General features: G+C 47.3%; 1 protein-coding gene across 13 annotated transcripts in view; it reads left to right on the top strand.

The window, feature by feature from the left end:
• The window catches only part of TPCN1 (two pore segment channel 1), a 45,855-nt gene that overhangs the window by 28,804 nt on the left and 4,072 nt on the right, over positions 1 to 12,979 (top strand). For 11 of the 13 annotated variants that reach the window (XR_011729744.1, XR_011729745.1, XR_011729743.1 and 8 more), the window contains 15 exons: positions 573 to 697; positions 1,952 to 2,000; positions 2,181 to 2,244; positions 3,242 to 3,286; positions 4,273 to 4,329; positions 4,419 to 4,472; positions 5,537 to 5,609; positions 5,818 to 5,925; positions 7,137 to 7,208; positions 8,025 to 8,114; positions 8,901 to 9,016; positions 9,677 to 9,723; positions 10,261 to 10,329; positions 10,777 to 10,861; positions 11,824 to 11,960. Coding sequence is in view for 6 of the 13 variants with exons in the window: in XM_071763418.1 (XP_071619519.1) it covers positions 573 to 697; positions 1,952 to 2,000; positions 2,181 to 2,244; positions 3,242 to 3,286; positions 4,273 to 4,329; positions 4,419 to 4,472; positions 5,537 to 5,609; positions 5,818 to 5,925; positions 7,137 to 7,208; positions 8,025 to 8,114; positions 8,901 to 9,016; positions 9,677 to 9,723; positions 10,261 to 10,329; positions 10,777 to 10,861; positions 11,824 to 11,960 (1,191 nt within the window). In the remaining 7 variants the exon portion in view is untranslated. Of the gene's footprint in view, positions 1 to 572; positions 698 to 1,951; positions 2,001 to 2,180; positions 2,245 to 3,241; positions 3,287 to 4,272; positions 4,330 to 4,418; positions 4,473 to 5,536; positions 5,610 to 5,817; positions 5,926 to 7,136; positions 7,209 to 8,024; positions 8,115 to 8,900; positions 9,017 to 9,676; positions 9,724 to 10,260; positions 10,330 to 10,776; positions 10,862 to 11,001; positions 11,037 to 11,488; positions 11,548 to 11,823; positions 11,961 to 12,979 lie in introns of all 13 variants that reach the window. The other 2 variants (XR_011729748.1, XR_011729747.1) reach the window with 1 other exon arrangement.

Raw genomic sequence — 12,979 nt, 5'->3', positions numbered from 1 at the left:
GGAGGAGTGGGTTATCCATGTGAAGGTACAGAACGGTTGCTAGAGGCTGCATGAGTAAATAATGCAGAAGCAGAAGTAATTCACCTGCAAACAACACTTTACAGGGACAGAGCACTTGAGGAGGGGGTTGGTTTCTTGCTTAACTTGTGGAGCAGGAAGAGAAATAAGGCCCAAAAATAACTAACCCACTTCTAGTAGATTAGTTCACATTTAGGGCACATCCATTCCTCAGCTCCTGAGGAATAGATGGTAGTCTTTTTAAAGTGCCAGTGATGGAATCCTAATTTCCCAAGCAAAGTGGTTGAATCCTGTTGCTTTGGGGTGGCTGCTTGGACAGTTTTCACATGATGGAGCAGCTCTGCATTTGCTGGAGGGACTGACTGCCAGGTGAGCTTTCTGTGCTCTGGGATAAGCTCAGGACGTAAAAGTAGTGTGAAGCTCAGGGTACTTCTGGGGCTTAGTTAGGATGGCATCTTATGGTAATGTAGAAATCCTGCTTAAAACAAAATCCAGAGTGAGAATTAAATCCTGTAGCCTCTGTCACTGCTATGACAACTTTCCCTTGTTTCTAGAGGCCATCTGGAATTTCCTTCCAGCACTTTGAAGGGCTGCTGCGGTTCTACAAACCTCGGATGTGTGCCAGGGAGAGATATCTCACTTTCAAAGCACTGAATCAAAGCAATACTCCTTTAATCAGGTAGGATGGGCTCACCACTGCACCCAGGGCAGGGGAAGTGGCTTCACTCTCTGAAGTGAGGCTGCACTCCAGAGAGAATGGCTGGGGTGATGGAAGGAAATGTGGGAAGAGTTCTGAGCTTGAAAGGCTTTGTCTGAGAAGCAGGGAGCTTGGGTGGGGTGGATACCCTGAGAGCTGAAGGCTTTCTCTGTAGGTGCTGGAGTTCCTGCATGCCCTCTTGTGGATACAGTGCTCTGCTGGCAGCCAGCAGGCAGCCTCTGCTTCCCACCTCCCCTGCCAGAACAGAGGAGCAAGAAATTGAGGAGCAGCATCACAGCCTGCGAGGAGCATTTCTTCACACAGTGCAACCTCGCAGCTTAACAAGTTTTTTGTTTTTTTCCAGCAGCTGTCTGTGTCCCCCAGGGTTTTGTTAATTAAAATCCGGTTCTGCTGGTGCTTTCAGGACTCTCATCCCCTGTGTTATGAGGCAGAGAATTACCATTCTGGTGGGTGGGTGCATCTAACTCCAACAAATATGGCAGTAGAGGGAATTAGAGCAGGAAACCTTCTTTTCCTTTGTTTTGGCCACAGACAGGCTTGGGGGAGTCTCTGATGAAAGTGGTGCTGATGCTTCTCCTTTAAAGTCCAAGGCTACAGGGAAATATTGAAAATGGCACAGGGAGAGAAAGACTGGGTTCTTAAGTTTAGGCACCTCATGACACCAGTAAGAGTCTGAGAAGTTCAGCATCCTCACTTTCAGACACACAAAAGCTGTTGCAAGCCTGACCCGAAGCACCTAGAGAGGCACTCATGTTTTATGAGTTCCTTTGCTTTCACATCCTTTTTCAAATTTCATTATTACCTTGAAAAGAAAATGTGCAAAGACCTTAGGAAAGGGCTGTGTGAGTAATTAAGACAGTGCAAGACTTCCTTGTGAAGAGCAGTACAGAATCTCTGTCCCTCAGACTTTGCTCTCTGAGCCTTCTCTTTTTCCTCTGAGGGGTAAAATTCTGGAGTTCAGTGGAGTCAGAGTTTCCTCTGAGGACTAGAGCATCACAGAAAGAAGGTGGGCTTTGCAGCCTGACCTGGCCATTGTCATCAGTAACCTTCCACCAGGCTGGGGAGGGGTCAGTGTTCAGTTATATCAGCTGCTGTTGCAGCTCTGATAAGGAGTTAATAACTTCCAGGGACTCTCTGATGATGATGCCTGACAAGGACAATTAAGCATCTAATCAACTCCAAGGCTCTGATCAGATGCTTCTTTCTGTTTTGCAGTCTGAAGGATTTTTACAATTTCTATGAAGTTGTTGGCTTAAAATGGAAGGTGAGTATTTATTGGGTGGAGAAGACAGGGGGGGGGAGTGTGGTTAAAGAGAAGGAGGATAAGAACCAAAGGAAAACTAAAGGAAGCAGATGATGGGGATAAGGTGTTGTTCACCATGACTGCACAGTTTTTGTCTGGGTGTAGCCCTGGCTGCTTCTGACTGTGTCTGTTTTCCTTCAGGCAAAACGAAATCGTGAGCACTGGTTTGATGACCTTCCACGGACAGCATTCCTTATTTTTAAAGGTGAGAGGCTGTGTTTTCCTGTGCTCAGCTAACAGGAAGAGCATTTCTTTACAAAGACAAGGCCCTCTGAAGGGACATTGTCTTTTGTCCTAGGTAAACAGCTGAGGGAAGGTCTTCTAACCCATTCTTTGTGTATTCAAAGCCTCCAAGGCCAGCACCTTGAATTCAGAATCTCCAAGGAAGATTTCTGTCATGTAAATATTCCTTTTGCCCAGACCCAAACCCTGACTTCTTTAAAATAAGAGACTTCTTGACAGAAGCTCTGTAGTGAACCAGACCCCATGGTCAGAGGGCTGTATTTCTTGTTCAGCATGGAGATTGGATGGGAGTTTATGACTGATGAATCTAGTAGAGTTCACAGAGTTTCTCCACATCTGAGGCAGCAACTCAGAGCAGTGCCCACAGTGTTTCCACAAAAGCTGCCAGGTTCCCATGTCCCAGGCTGTGGTTGCAGCACTCGTATGGGTCAAGTGCAGCTGCTCAGGAAGGGGAAAGAGGCCTGAAACACCCATCAGTGTCATCTGGCTTGTAAATGTGATTTATCTCATGTCCTGGTTCCTGACTGAATGTGGCAATTCAGAAATAGGAAGTTACCTGCAATGCTTTTTCAGTGTTGGATCCCAACCATCTTGATCCCAGCACGCAGCTGCTGTGGGAGTGCTGCACATCTCTGCTGGGGCACTCAGCCCTCCCTGACAGCACATGTGTCATTCCAGACTTGGGTAGCTGCATTTTCCTCTGTCCACACCACCCACAGCAGAGAGAGAAAACAAAAGCTTCCTGGGGGTAGAGTCCATTGCTGCTAAATTTCTAGAGGAGTTCTCTAGCAGAAATTTGACCTCGGTCCCAAGGAGTAAAAGTTAATAATCTGCTAATAATCTGTTTAGCTTCTGTGCTGAGGATCAATATGAAATATCTCTGAAGAGAAGGCAGAGCAATCTGTGTGTAAGGTATGGATGATAACAACATTTATTTTGTCATATATCCCTTCCTGCAGGCATCAACATCCTGGTGAAGTCCCGTGCCTTCCAGTACACCATGTGTAAGTACAAGTAACCTCTCTGCTAGGCTCCTATGGCTCTGGTGTGCCAGATCTTTGGTTGTCTACAAATTGTTGAGTTTTGGCAGAGAGGGGGGAGCTTCATACTCATACCAACTGCTGCTGCAGCCTGGACTCTCCCTGTGCTGGGCCTTTTGGAGAGGCCCTTGGGTTCACTACCTGTGGGTCTGATTTTGTAGGAATCAGCCCGTTGCATTTGGGGAGGTTGGTGGTTAGCTTTCACAGACCTGGAGGGTTTTATCTTGCAGCTGAAGGATGCTGGGTAAGGAACTGCATTGCCAGTCAACCACCTTCTTCTCTTTGCTCTTGAGAAGGTGCAAGCATCCTCCTTGCTGAAGGGATTGCTTGGCAACTGTACTGCCTGTGAGAATGCTTCCCTGCTCCTCTAGAAGAGAAGGAGTACCTACTCGTGGTGCTGCTTGCAGTGTTCTAAACTATATGTTCCTACTCAGTAGGTTTTGTGTTGTTTGATTGTTGGAGAAGGTTTTTGTAAATTGGGGTGCTAAACTAAAGAATGTGGGGTGAAGAGATCTGTGTGAAAAGGAGAAGTCCTGCACCTTCAGTTCTGAGGATTTAAATGTTGAGGAACAACCTTAGATCCAAGCCAGCAGGGCTTTGTCCTGCACTGTGGGGACCCAGTGGTTCTCATGATCTTGTTCTAGAACTAGGAGGAAATTGAAATATGCAGGCAGTAACGTGGCAGAATGTAGAATAAGTGTGAACAAAAATGCTCAAGTGTGATTCAGACCATAGTTTTGGTTTGGTTTTGTTTCTTTCTGAAGATAAAGGTACTGCATCTGTTAAAGGCCTGGGAAAAGTCAGGGTGGAAGACTCTCCCAAGTTATGAGTTCAGTTTGTTCACTGACCTGGAAACAATGACCTGGATTGCACTGGGTTTTTCAGCCTAGGAAATGGATGTCCTCTGGCCCAGGAGTGGATATGCTATATTTTTTTCCTTTGTTTTCCAGATACTGTGGTGGCTGTGAATGGAATTTGGATTCTTGTTGAAACCTTCATGCTGCAAGGTAGGAAACATCACAGCTTGTTTCTTGACTACGCTGCTGGGTGATTGAAAAGAGGGAAGGCTAAAAAACCTTCTTCATCTGTCTTGCAGGAGGGAATTTCTTCTCCAGAAATGTCCCATGGAGCTACGTAGTCTTCCTCACAAGTAAGCTGATGCCTCCCAGCAGAGCTGTGCTGCTTCATAAGCAGCAGGGCAGAGGACAGACAGCTCTGTTTCCCAGAAAATTATTCAGTTTGAAAACTTAGCCACAGGTGTACAGACTCCCTCCAGAGCAACACTGGCCAGGGGTTGTCAGCACCCACAGGGACCCCATGTGAGCCCTGTGGCACTGTTACACAGCTCCCTGCACACTCAGCAGCCTCTCACCTCTGGTGCCACTCTCTGCAGAAGCTGCTCTGTTACTCTTAAAGCTGGCTTCAGCCCTGAGAGCAGAACAGCCCTGTTTGCTTGGCACAGCCTGCAAAGTGCTAAGTTCCTTCCAGGCTTGTGATGGCTCCGTGTGGAGCTGAGGAGAAGACTGAAAAGAGAAGAGGAATTAACTGATGAGCTGAGTTTTCTTAATTCAACTTCATCCCTCCACGAGGATGCACCTTTGCCTTCAGCAATTGCATCTTCACATGCTGGTTGGTTGTGCTGCCTCAGGACTCTGTCAGTGATGTGAATTCACTTCCCTTCTCCTGCCAGTGCCTCTTGCTCAAGGAGAAGCAAAGTACAGCTCAAACTGCAGCAAGAGGCTCTTTGAAGAATCTAGGAGAGGTTGCCAACCAGTTATTTGACTGCTGGGTAGTTCTAAGGCTTCCCTGGCCATCAGTCTTCAGAACACTTGTTCTGAAAGTTTGAAGGCTGGGTTCTGGGGGTGTGGATTTGTTCCAGTGAGATAGAAGAAAATAAACAGGCAGGATTGAATTCCCTACACGACTTTCTGGCCTTTTCCATAAAAGTTTGTGCCTCAGCATTTATGGCATGCAACCCAACTTTTCTGTAGATTGCTCTGGAGAGAAATCTCCATGAATACAGGAAAAAGTGTTGATTTGGAAGCAAATGTCTCTTTGACATGTCACTGAGAATAGGAGGATGGGGGTGAGGTGTCTGTTGAACCTAAGTTCAAAAGTCCTGTGCTTAAAGTGCCACCACAGCTTTGAGAGCAAAGCTTTGCATGAGCCCTGCTTGTGGTGCTGTGGATTTCTGACCATGTTGTCATCTTTCAGTCTATGGTGTGGAGCTGCTCCTCAAGTCCACTGGACTGGGGCCCGTGGAGTACCTGTCCTCAGGCTGGAATCTGTAAGTACCCACTGAGGGTTTGGAGAGAGGTGATGAAAAGGGTTGGGTTACAAAGCCCAACATCTGATCTGACTTTTTCAAGGCCACCAACAGGCAGTTCTGCTGCCCTTGGCCTCGTGCATCTTATTAGGACCAAGTACTTCTCCTCTGCTGAAGCACTAGTGATAAATCGTTGCTCTTTTTTTGGTTTTTGTTTCTTTCTTTCCAGCTTTGACTTCTCTGTCACCCTTTTTGCATTTCTGGGGCTCATGGCACTGGCGTTTAACATGGAGCCCTTCTACTTCATTGTGGTCTTGAGACCCCTCCAGCTTCTGAGGTGAGATGGGAAGGTTTGGGAGGGAGTGGGCACAGAGAGCAGGTGGGGAAGGAACCAGCCAGGTTTGTTTTCCATCAGTCCAGCTGGGAACCCAGCTCCTTACCAGGAGAGGGCAAGGACTGCTCTGTGGGTACGTGACCATGGCAAACAGGAATGGTGTGGGGTAATGAGATTAGCAAGAGTTATCAAAATGAACACTAACAAAAACTTGGGCTGGGATATGAAACCCTGTGCTTTGAAGCTTAAGCTGATCTCTAATGGAGATCAAGGGATTTACTGGGGGCAGATTATCCTGTGTCTGCCTTCGTGGGGTTCTTATACCTCCTCTAAATTGTCTGATGCTGTTCAGAGAAAAGCTCTCCTGTCAGAGTGAGACAGTCTCAGCCAGTTTAGTAATTTCCATTGAATTACCAGAAATTACAGTTTTCCAAGGATGCTGCTTGCTTTGGGTGAAGTGCAGCCCTCCTCTAACTGCAGCTCAGCCCTTGAGCAAGACAGGGACCTGTAACCTCTCTGCAGGTCAGTAAGAGGGGGCTGGTTAACCCTCTCATTCCAAGGCTGGTAGAGGGGTACCTTCACCTTTGAGAGCTGTGAGGGGAAAGAATTTGAAGCAAAACGTTTTGTTATAAACAAGTTAGTGTAATTTAGCTCTTCAGTGAGGGTTTAAAGAACTCTTTATGACACTCAAGGGGGGGGGGAATAATGTTTTCTCTGTTGCTCCCCTGCCAGAGGCTGTGTTTGGCAGCTGTGTTTCTCTGTAAGGGCTGGTGGAGTTGCCAAAGCTTAAATTAGCAGGCACAATGTAGTTTTCTTTCATCACTTTTTTATTGGGTCATGGGGGAAACACAGCAAAGCTTGTGTCTGAGGAAGGGAGTAATGAATCCTGAGCCTGTACACAGGACGAGTTTTAAGTTCTGATGATTTTTGTTTGGAAACAGCTATCTATACATCACACTGTGTACAAAGACAGACTTTTCCTTGAGATTCCCCAGTCCTGTAAACACTTGGTTGAAAGTGTTAAAACCACTCAGAGGGGACAGCAGGGCATTGTCAGGTCAGCAGAGATTACTTGAGCGAGTGAGTTTGGTGTCATGAAACCTTCCTGTTCGTTCACCTGGGAGTTACAGGGAACTGTTCTACTCTCTTGAACTGTTTCCAACACCACCAGGAAAGCTGCAGTGCTGTAACTAACTACTGGCTTCTCCTTTCAGGCTGTTTAAATTGAAGAAACGCTACAGGAATGTCCTGGACACTATGTTTGAGTTGTTCCCCCGGATGGCCAGGTCCTAACTTCTTCTCTTTGGGTGATGGTGGGGAGAGGGGGTGAAGGTTTAGTGTCTAGGGGTCAGGACAGGGTCCTGTTGAACCTGTTGAAATTGTTTATGCTGTGATCTGCCAGTAGATTGTTACTGGTTCCTCATTGTGCTGTAGTGATTTGTTAACCTTCCCAATTTCTTGGAGCAGTATGTGATAAGCAACACTCCAGCACCTCCTGCTTTTGTGTTAGGAAGGTAACCAAGCCTCAAGGCTTGTTTAATTCTTCTCCTCCATCCCAGCTTTTGGTCAGAGGGGAGGCCCATTTGGGAGGAGCACTGGAATGAATGTAATCAATCCCAGGTGTTTCCCTGTCCTTAGTACAGCCACTTGAGAGTATTATTCTGGAACAGTGGGGCAGAAGGAGCTTGGTGTTTGGGGCATCCTTGTTCTCTTGAAGGAGGTCTGAGCAGAGCAAGTCAGCAAGGAAACCTTGGCTCAGTCCCTGCACCCAAGGGCATGGAGAGGGCAGAAACAGTGTGTGTTGTTCTTCATGAAAGAAACTGTGGAAAGACATTTGTTCACCAGAAAAAGGCAGGCTGGGAGGGAATCCAGGCTGCTCTTTAGTTTCTCCCTTCAGAGAGTGGCAAGCTCCTTGTCCAAGGACTTGTTGAATGAGGGCTGGCAGAGAATTGCAGAGCCCCAGTTGCAGGGGGGGTGGTCTGGGGTTCTCAGTGGTTCCCATCCAATGGAAACTTTTTCCAGAGCAACCAGCCTGTGACTTTGTGTTTCCCTACCTTAGCAACACTTCAGTAGCACAGTACTCTTTTTGTTTTTGCCTCCAGCCTGGGTTTAACCCTGCTGATCTTCTACTATTGCTTTGCCATTGTTGGCATGGAGTTCTTTGCTGGCGTGGTCTACCCAAACTGCTGCAAGTGAGTACCACAAATCCTTCCCCCTCTGCAGTGGCTCTGGTGCACAGCCAAGTCAACAGGGAGCTCTGGCAGCTCTGTCTGCCTGTGGAGAAGGGGCCAGAGGATGGGTCTAGGGGGGGGGAAGGTTGCAGCTAAGGCAACATGCCCAGGAGACATCTAGTAGGTCTGGGAAAAAATCTAGGAGACACTCCAGTAGGTGAGATGGGATGAAATGGTTACTGCATTTGGAAAGAGAGAGCTTTCTGTGGCTGCCTGGTTTTATGGAGCTCTGTACCTTGCTTCAGATAGCTGCACTGGGAAGTCTTCTTCATGGTACTGTGGCTGGAAACTCTTTTTTAATACCTGTTTTAGAGTGAAGTTGACATTTTTATCTTGGCAATGCCTGAGTTGCTTGACCAGACATGTTGCATATTTAGACCTCAATTTGTACCAAGAGAAATTCACCTGGTCTTGGAAGCTTAGCTGTCCTGTGCCCTCTTCATCTTAAATGAGGTCAGACCACTTGGAAATGCCAAGCCTCAAGGGTGTGAGCTGAGTGGTCTAACTCAAACAGCTTCTCTGGTGTAATATTGGCTGAATTATTAGAAAGACTCCATGTGCTCCCTGGGCTTGTGCTGAGCTGTGAAGGGAAGAGGTTTTCTTTGAGGGGGAAAAAAAAAAAAAAAAGCAAGTGTTGGCCAAGAGGCAGAAATTGCTATCCTGCTCACGCCCTTCTAAGAGTTTTGATGTTTAAAACCCTTGAGATTTTCCTTGCTTTTCATTCTTTGTCCTGGTTTCTCCAACCAGCACAAGCACAGTGGCAGATGCCTACCGGTGGGTGAACCATACAGTTGGCAACAAGACTGTGGTGGAAGAAGGTTATTATTATCTCAACAACTTTGACAACATTTTGAACAGCTTTGGTAAGGGCAGTTTTGTTGGTTGCAAAGATTGATCCTTAATGCACCCTAATGGTCCTGCAGGGCTGGCTGGCAGGATTGTAATGCTCCTGTAAGCTGGGACTCTCCCCTGGAGTCCTACTTAAGCACCTCAGACACTTGGCATCCTGCTTTTGCTGTCCAAAGAACTCCAGCTGACTGTTTTGCAAGGTCTCTTAAAAGCCCGTGTGAAGCCAGCAGATCTGTTCTGATTTGTGAGACTTTGTTTAAGGAGGGCTTTAAGTCACTGCCCTTCTAAAGAACCAGTAGTGATGCTATTTCTGTAAACCCACTGATGAAGAATGATTTGAAGGTGTTGCTCAGTCTCCAAGATGCTTCTTAATGTGTAAGCAAAGGTGCTTGTCTCCTGGAGATTTCAGAGGTCTGCATGCTCTCTGGTGGAAAGAGTCAGGTCTGTTTCTGGCTGTTCTAAGAAATATGGACAAAGCCCTGCTGCTGGTTCTGTGGGGTTTGACCCCCTTTGTCTGAAGCAGTTGCAGTGATGAGGGTCAGCATTCTGTCTCCGGATTTCCTGGTTGCACTGAAACTTTGGTGTCTTGCACCAGTCTTTGTCTAAGAATCACTGTGAAGGAGGTCAGGATGGATCAAGCAGTTGTCTGTATTTTTTCTCTCACTTGTGTACAGTGACCCTGTTTGAGCTGACAGTTGTCAACGACTGGTACATCATCATGGTAAGTGACCCTCAGCTGCCTTGTGTGTAGAAACAGCACAGGTTCTCCACCAGTTGAGGAAGATCTTCCATGCCACCACTTCTTTCTTCACCTGGTGACTGGAGATGAGCCCAACATTGCCAGCTCTGGTTGCCAGACTTCTTTTGGTCCTGATTGTTGGGTGGCATTTGACCTCTGGCACGTTCTCTTGTGAATCTTGGCCAGCCCTCAGGCCAGGTTTCACCATCAGGGCAAATGAAGTCACTCTGCATTCCAGCTTGTCACCCTGCTCTCCAGGCTGTGTTCTTACAGCAGCAATAGCTCTTAAAGCCAGGAGCTTTAAATGTTCCCTGTGTTTCCATGTGGGAATTTTTCTTAGTGTGTAGAAGAGCTGCAAGGACTGTTTGGAACATTGAGCATTGCACAGGCAGCCCTGGAGGCTGTGGAGCCAGGAATGAGGGGTAGATGGTGTTTATGCTGCTTTTTCTGTTGATAAGCAGTTAACAGCAGATTCTTCCTTGGGCTGTGCACTGCTGACCTCTTCCCTCTCCTCTGCAGGAAGGGGTGACATCCCAAACCACCCACTGGAGCCGTCTCTACTTCATGATCTTCTATATTGTGACCATGGTAGGTTTCTGGACATAGTTTGTGTATCAAATAGTGGGGATGAGGAAGGGAGACAGCTTTTACTGTGTTCCAGAAGGAGCTTTCGTCCCTAAATAAGGACAGCTTCACTCTTCTACATAAATGTCTTCTAGAAACAGGTGTGAGTTCACATCACTTGCAGAAAGTTGAATTTATGGGCATTGACAAAGCTGGTGCTGCACAAAACTGGGCATTTGAAGGTCATCTGGTAAGGACTAGGCCAGACCAGGTGTTTTGTTCTGGCCCTGTTGGGGTTGACTGTTAGCAGTTTACTCACAGATAGATGTGTGATCTGCATCCCCTCTGCCATGGAGGAGCTGGGAGCATGGAGTTGGAGCACAGACCAGCTGCTCAGCTTTCTGCTGAATTGGGCTGGAAGAATCCCCCAGCAGCAGCTTCCTGATCTCTTGTGTTCATGTTCTCTGCCAGGTGGTGATGACAATCATCGTGGCATTTATTCTGGATGCTTTTGTCTTCCGTATGAACTACACTCGGAAGAACCAGGACTCAGAAGGTCAGAACTGAGCACTGGTTGTGTTTTCTCTCCCTGGTGTCTTGTGTCTGTAGGAGAGACTGGGATTGGCCAGCAAAGACCAGATGTCTTGTTTTCATCCTGACTTCCTAAGCTCATTCTTGTGCTTTTTTGTGGTACAGTTGTTAGCACTGAACTCCCAAGCTGTGCTGGGCAGGTGAATCATGGAATGGGCTGGGCTGAAAGGGACCTCAGAGCTCATCAAGTCCAACCCTTGCTCCACTCCCCCCGTGGTTCCCAGCCCATGGCACTGAGTGCCACATCCAGGCTCTTTTGAAATATCTCCAGGGATGGAGAATCCACCCCTTCCCTGGGCAGCCCATTCCAATGCCTGATCACCCTCTCCAGAAAGAAATTCTTTCTCATGTCCAACCTAAACCTCCCCTGGCACAACTTGAGACCTCTTGTGCCCTCTTGTCTTGCTGACAGTTGCCTGGGAAAAGAGCCCAACCCCCCCCTGGCTCCAACCTCCTTTCAGGGAGTTGGAGAGAGTGATGAGGTCTCCCCTGAGCCTCCTCTTCTCCAGCCTCAACACCCCCAGCTCCCTCAGCCTCTCCTCATAGGATCTGTGCTGGATCCCTTCACCAGCCCAGTTGAAGGGTGACCTAGGTAAAGGTCCAAAGGCAGCAGTTCCCATGGGATTATTTGCTTTGCTGCTTCATTTACAGGCAAGCAAAAAGCTGCTTTTTTCTTAGGATACTGAGGAGCTTGCTATTTTAAGAACTTGAGGTTCTTGCTGGCCCTACACACGAGTTAACTCCTTCCCTGCCTTGCTGGGGGACAAGAACAAGCTCTAGGAACAAAAGTGTGTGCAGACAGTGCCTAACATCTGCCTTGGTCCTGTGTGCTTTTAAGCTCTGCCTTCCAGGATTATCATAGCAGCTGATAAAGCCATGTTCAGGTTACAATTTTTTTTTTTCTCTCATCTTTTCTTACCTGTCCAGAAGACAATGGCATTGTGCTGGAGAAGGAGATCTCCAAGGAGGAAGTGGTTGGCATCATTGAGCTGTACAAGCGGAGCTCGGCTGCTGCTGAAGCAGCTCAGCTGCAGCAGATTGTTCTGCAGATGGACAAATATGGGGTAAGAGGGAAAATTCACTCCCAAGTCCTCAGCTCCAGGTGTGTGCCAGGGCCACAAATACCTTTTTGCTCCCTTAAGAGAGAAGCTGCCTGTGTCTTGTCTGGTGTTGAGAGCTGAGCTCCTGGCAGGACACTGCAGCATCTGCACCTAGAAAAGTTGCATCTGGATTTCCCCTGCACTCTGAACAGCTGTGGCAAAGGCCCATTGCTATTGCTACAAACTTCTCTCAGAGCTCTCAGGACCAATACTGACTGGAAAAAAATATATTTCTTTTTCTCTAAGGAAGCCACTGGCTTGTAATTCTCCTGCCTCTCTCTCTGTGCCATTGAACACTTTGGCTTGGGCAGTCCTCAGCCATGATGCAGCAAGATGATGGTATTGATCCCAAACACCAGGCTTCCTTTCTCCATGGCACTGCTTACATTTTTATTCTAAAATAGAATGGACAATTGGAAAAATGAGCTGCCCTGGGTAACTGCTGGTGTCTCAGAGCTGCTATCTCATGCATCTGGGAAGAGCTGAAGTGGTTGTTTTAATAATAGCCATTATATTCTTGTATCACCACTACAGGGTGCAGGAACTACAGGCTCTTAAGCAACCTTTATTTTCTGTGGTTGGCTTGGTAGTGAAGGACTGAGCTCTTGGTCACAGAGACAGAATTCAGAATAGTGATGAGGATCCAGATCAGAAGTAGTTTTCAAGACAATAAATCAAAGGGGGATGCTATCCTCAGCCTTTCAATGGAGTACAGGATGATGATGCCAAACCTGAGGTTTCTTTTGTTTCTTAGTCCTGTCCATGTAACTCACGTGGTCAGAGAGTAACTCAGACCTCAGCTCAGTACCTACACAGTTCTAAAAGTCCAGGCTCGTGGTCTATACAAGTGGGACCTGAAATTTTTCTTAGGTGAGAGCTTATTTGGAAACTTTGGGTGTGAGCCTGGTTCTAGGCACTGATGCTATGTTCATCTGACTAAATTAAGCACCACTGACAGATGCATCCATCTCTCTGTAGTCCTT

The sequence above is a fragment of the Heliangelus exortis genome, chromosome 19, assembly GCF_036169615.1.
Source record: "Heliangelus exortis chromosome 19, bHelExo1.hap1, whole genome shotgun sequence".
Lineage (NCBI taxonomy): Eukaryota > Metazoa > Chordata > Aves > Apodiformes > Trochilidae > Heliangelus > Heliangelus exortis.
This window is presented reverse-complemented; position numbering and strand designations above follow the sequence as displayed.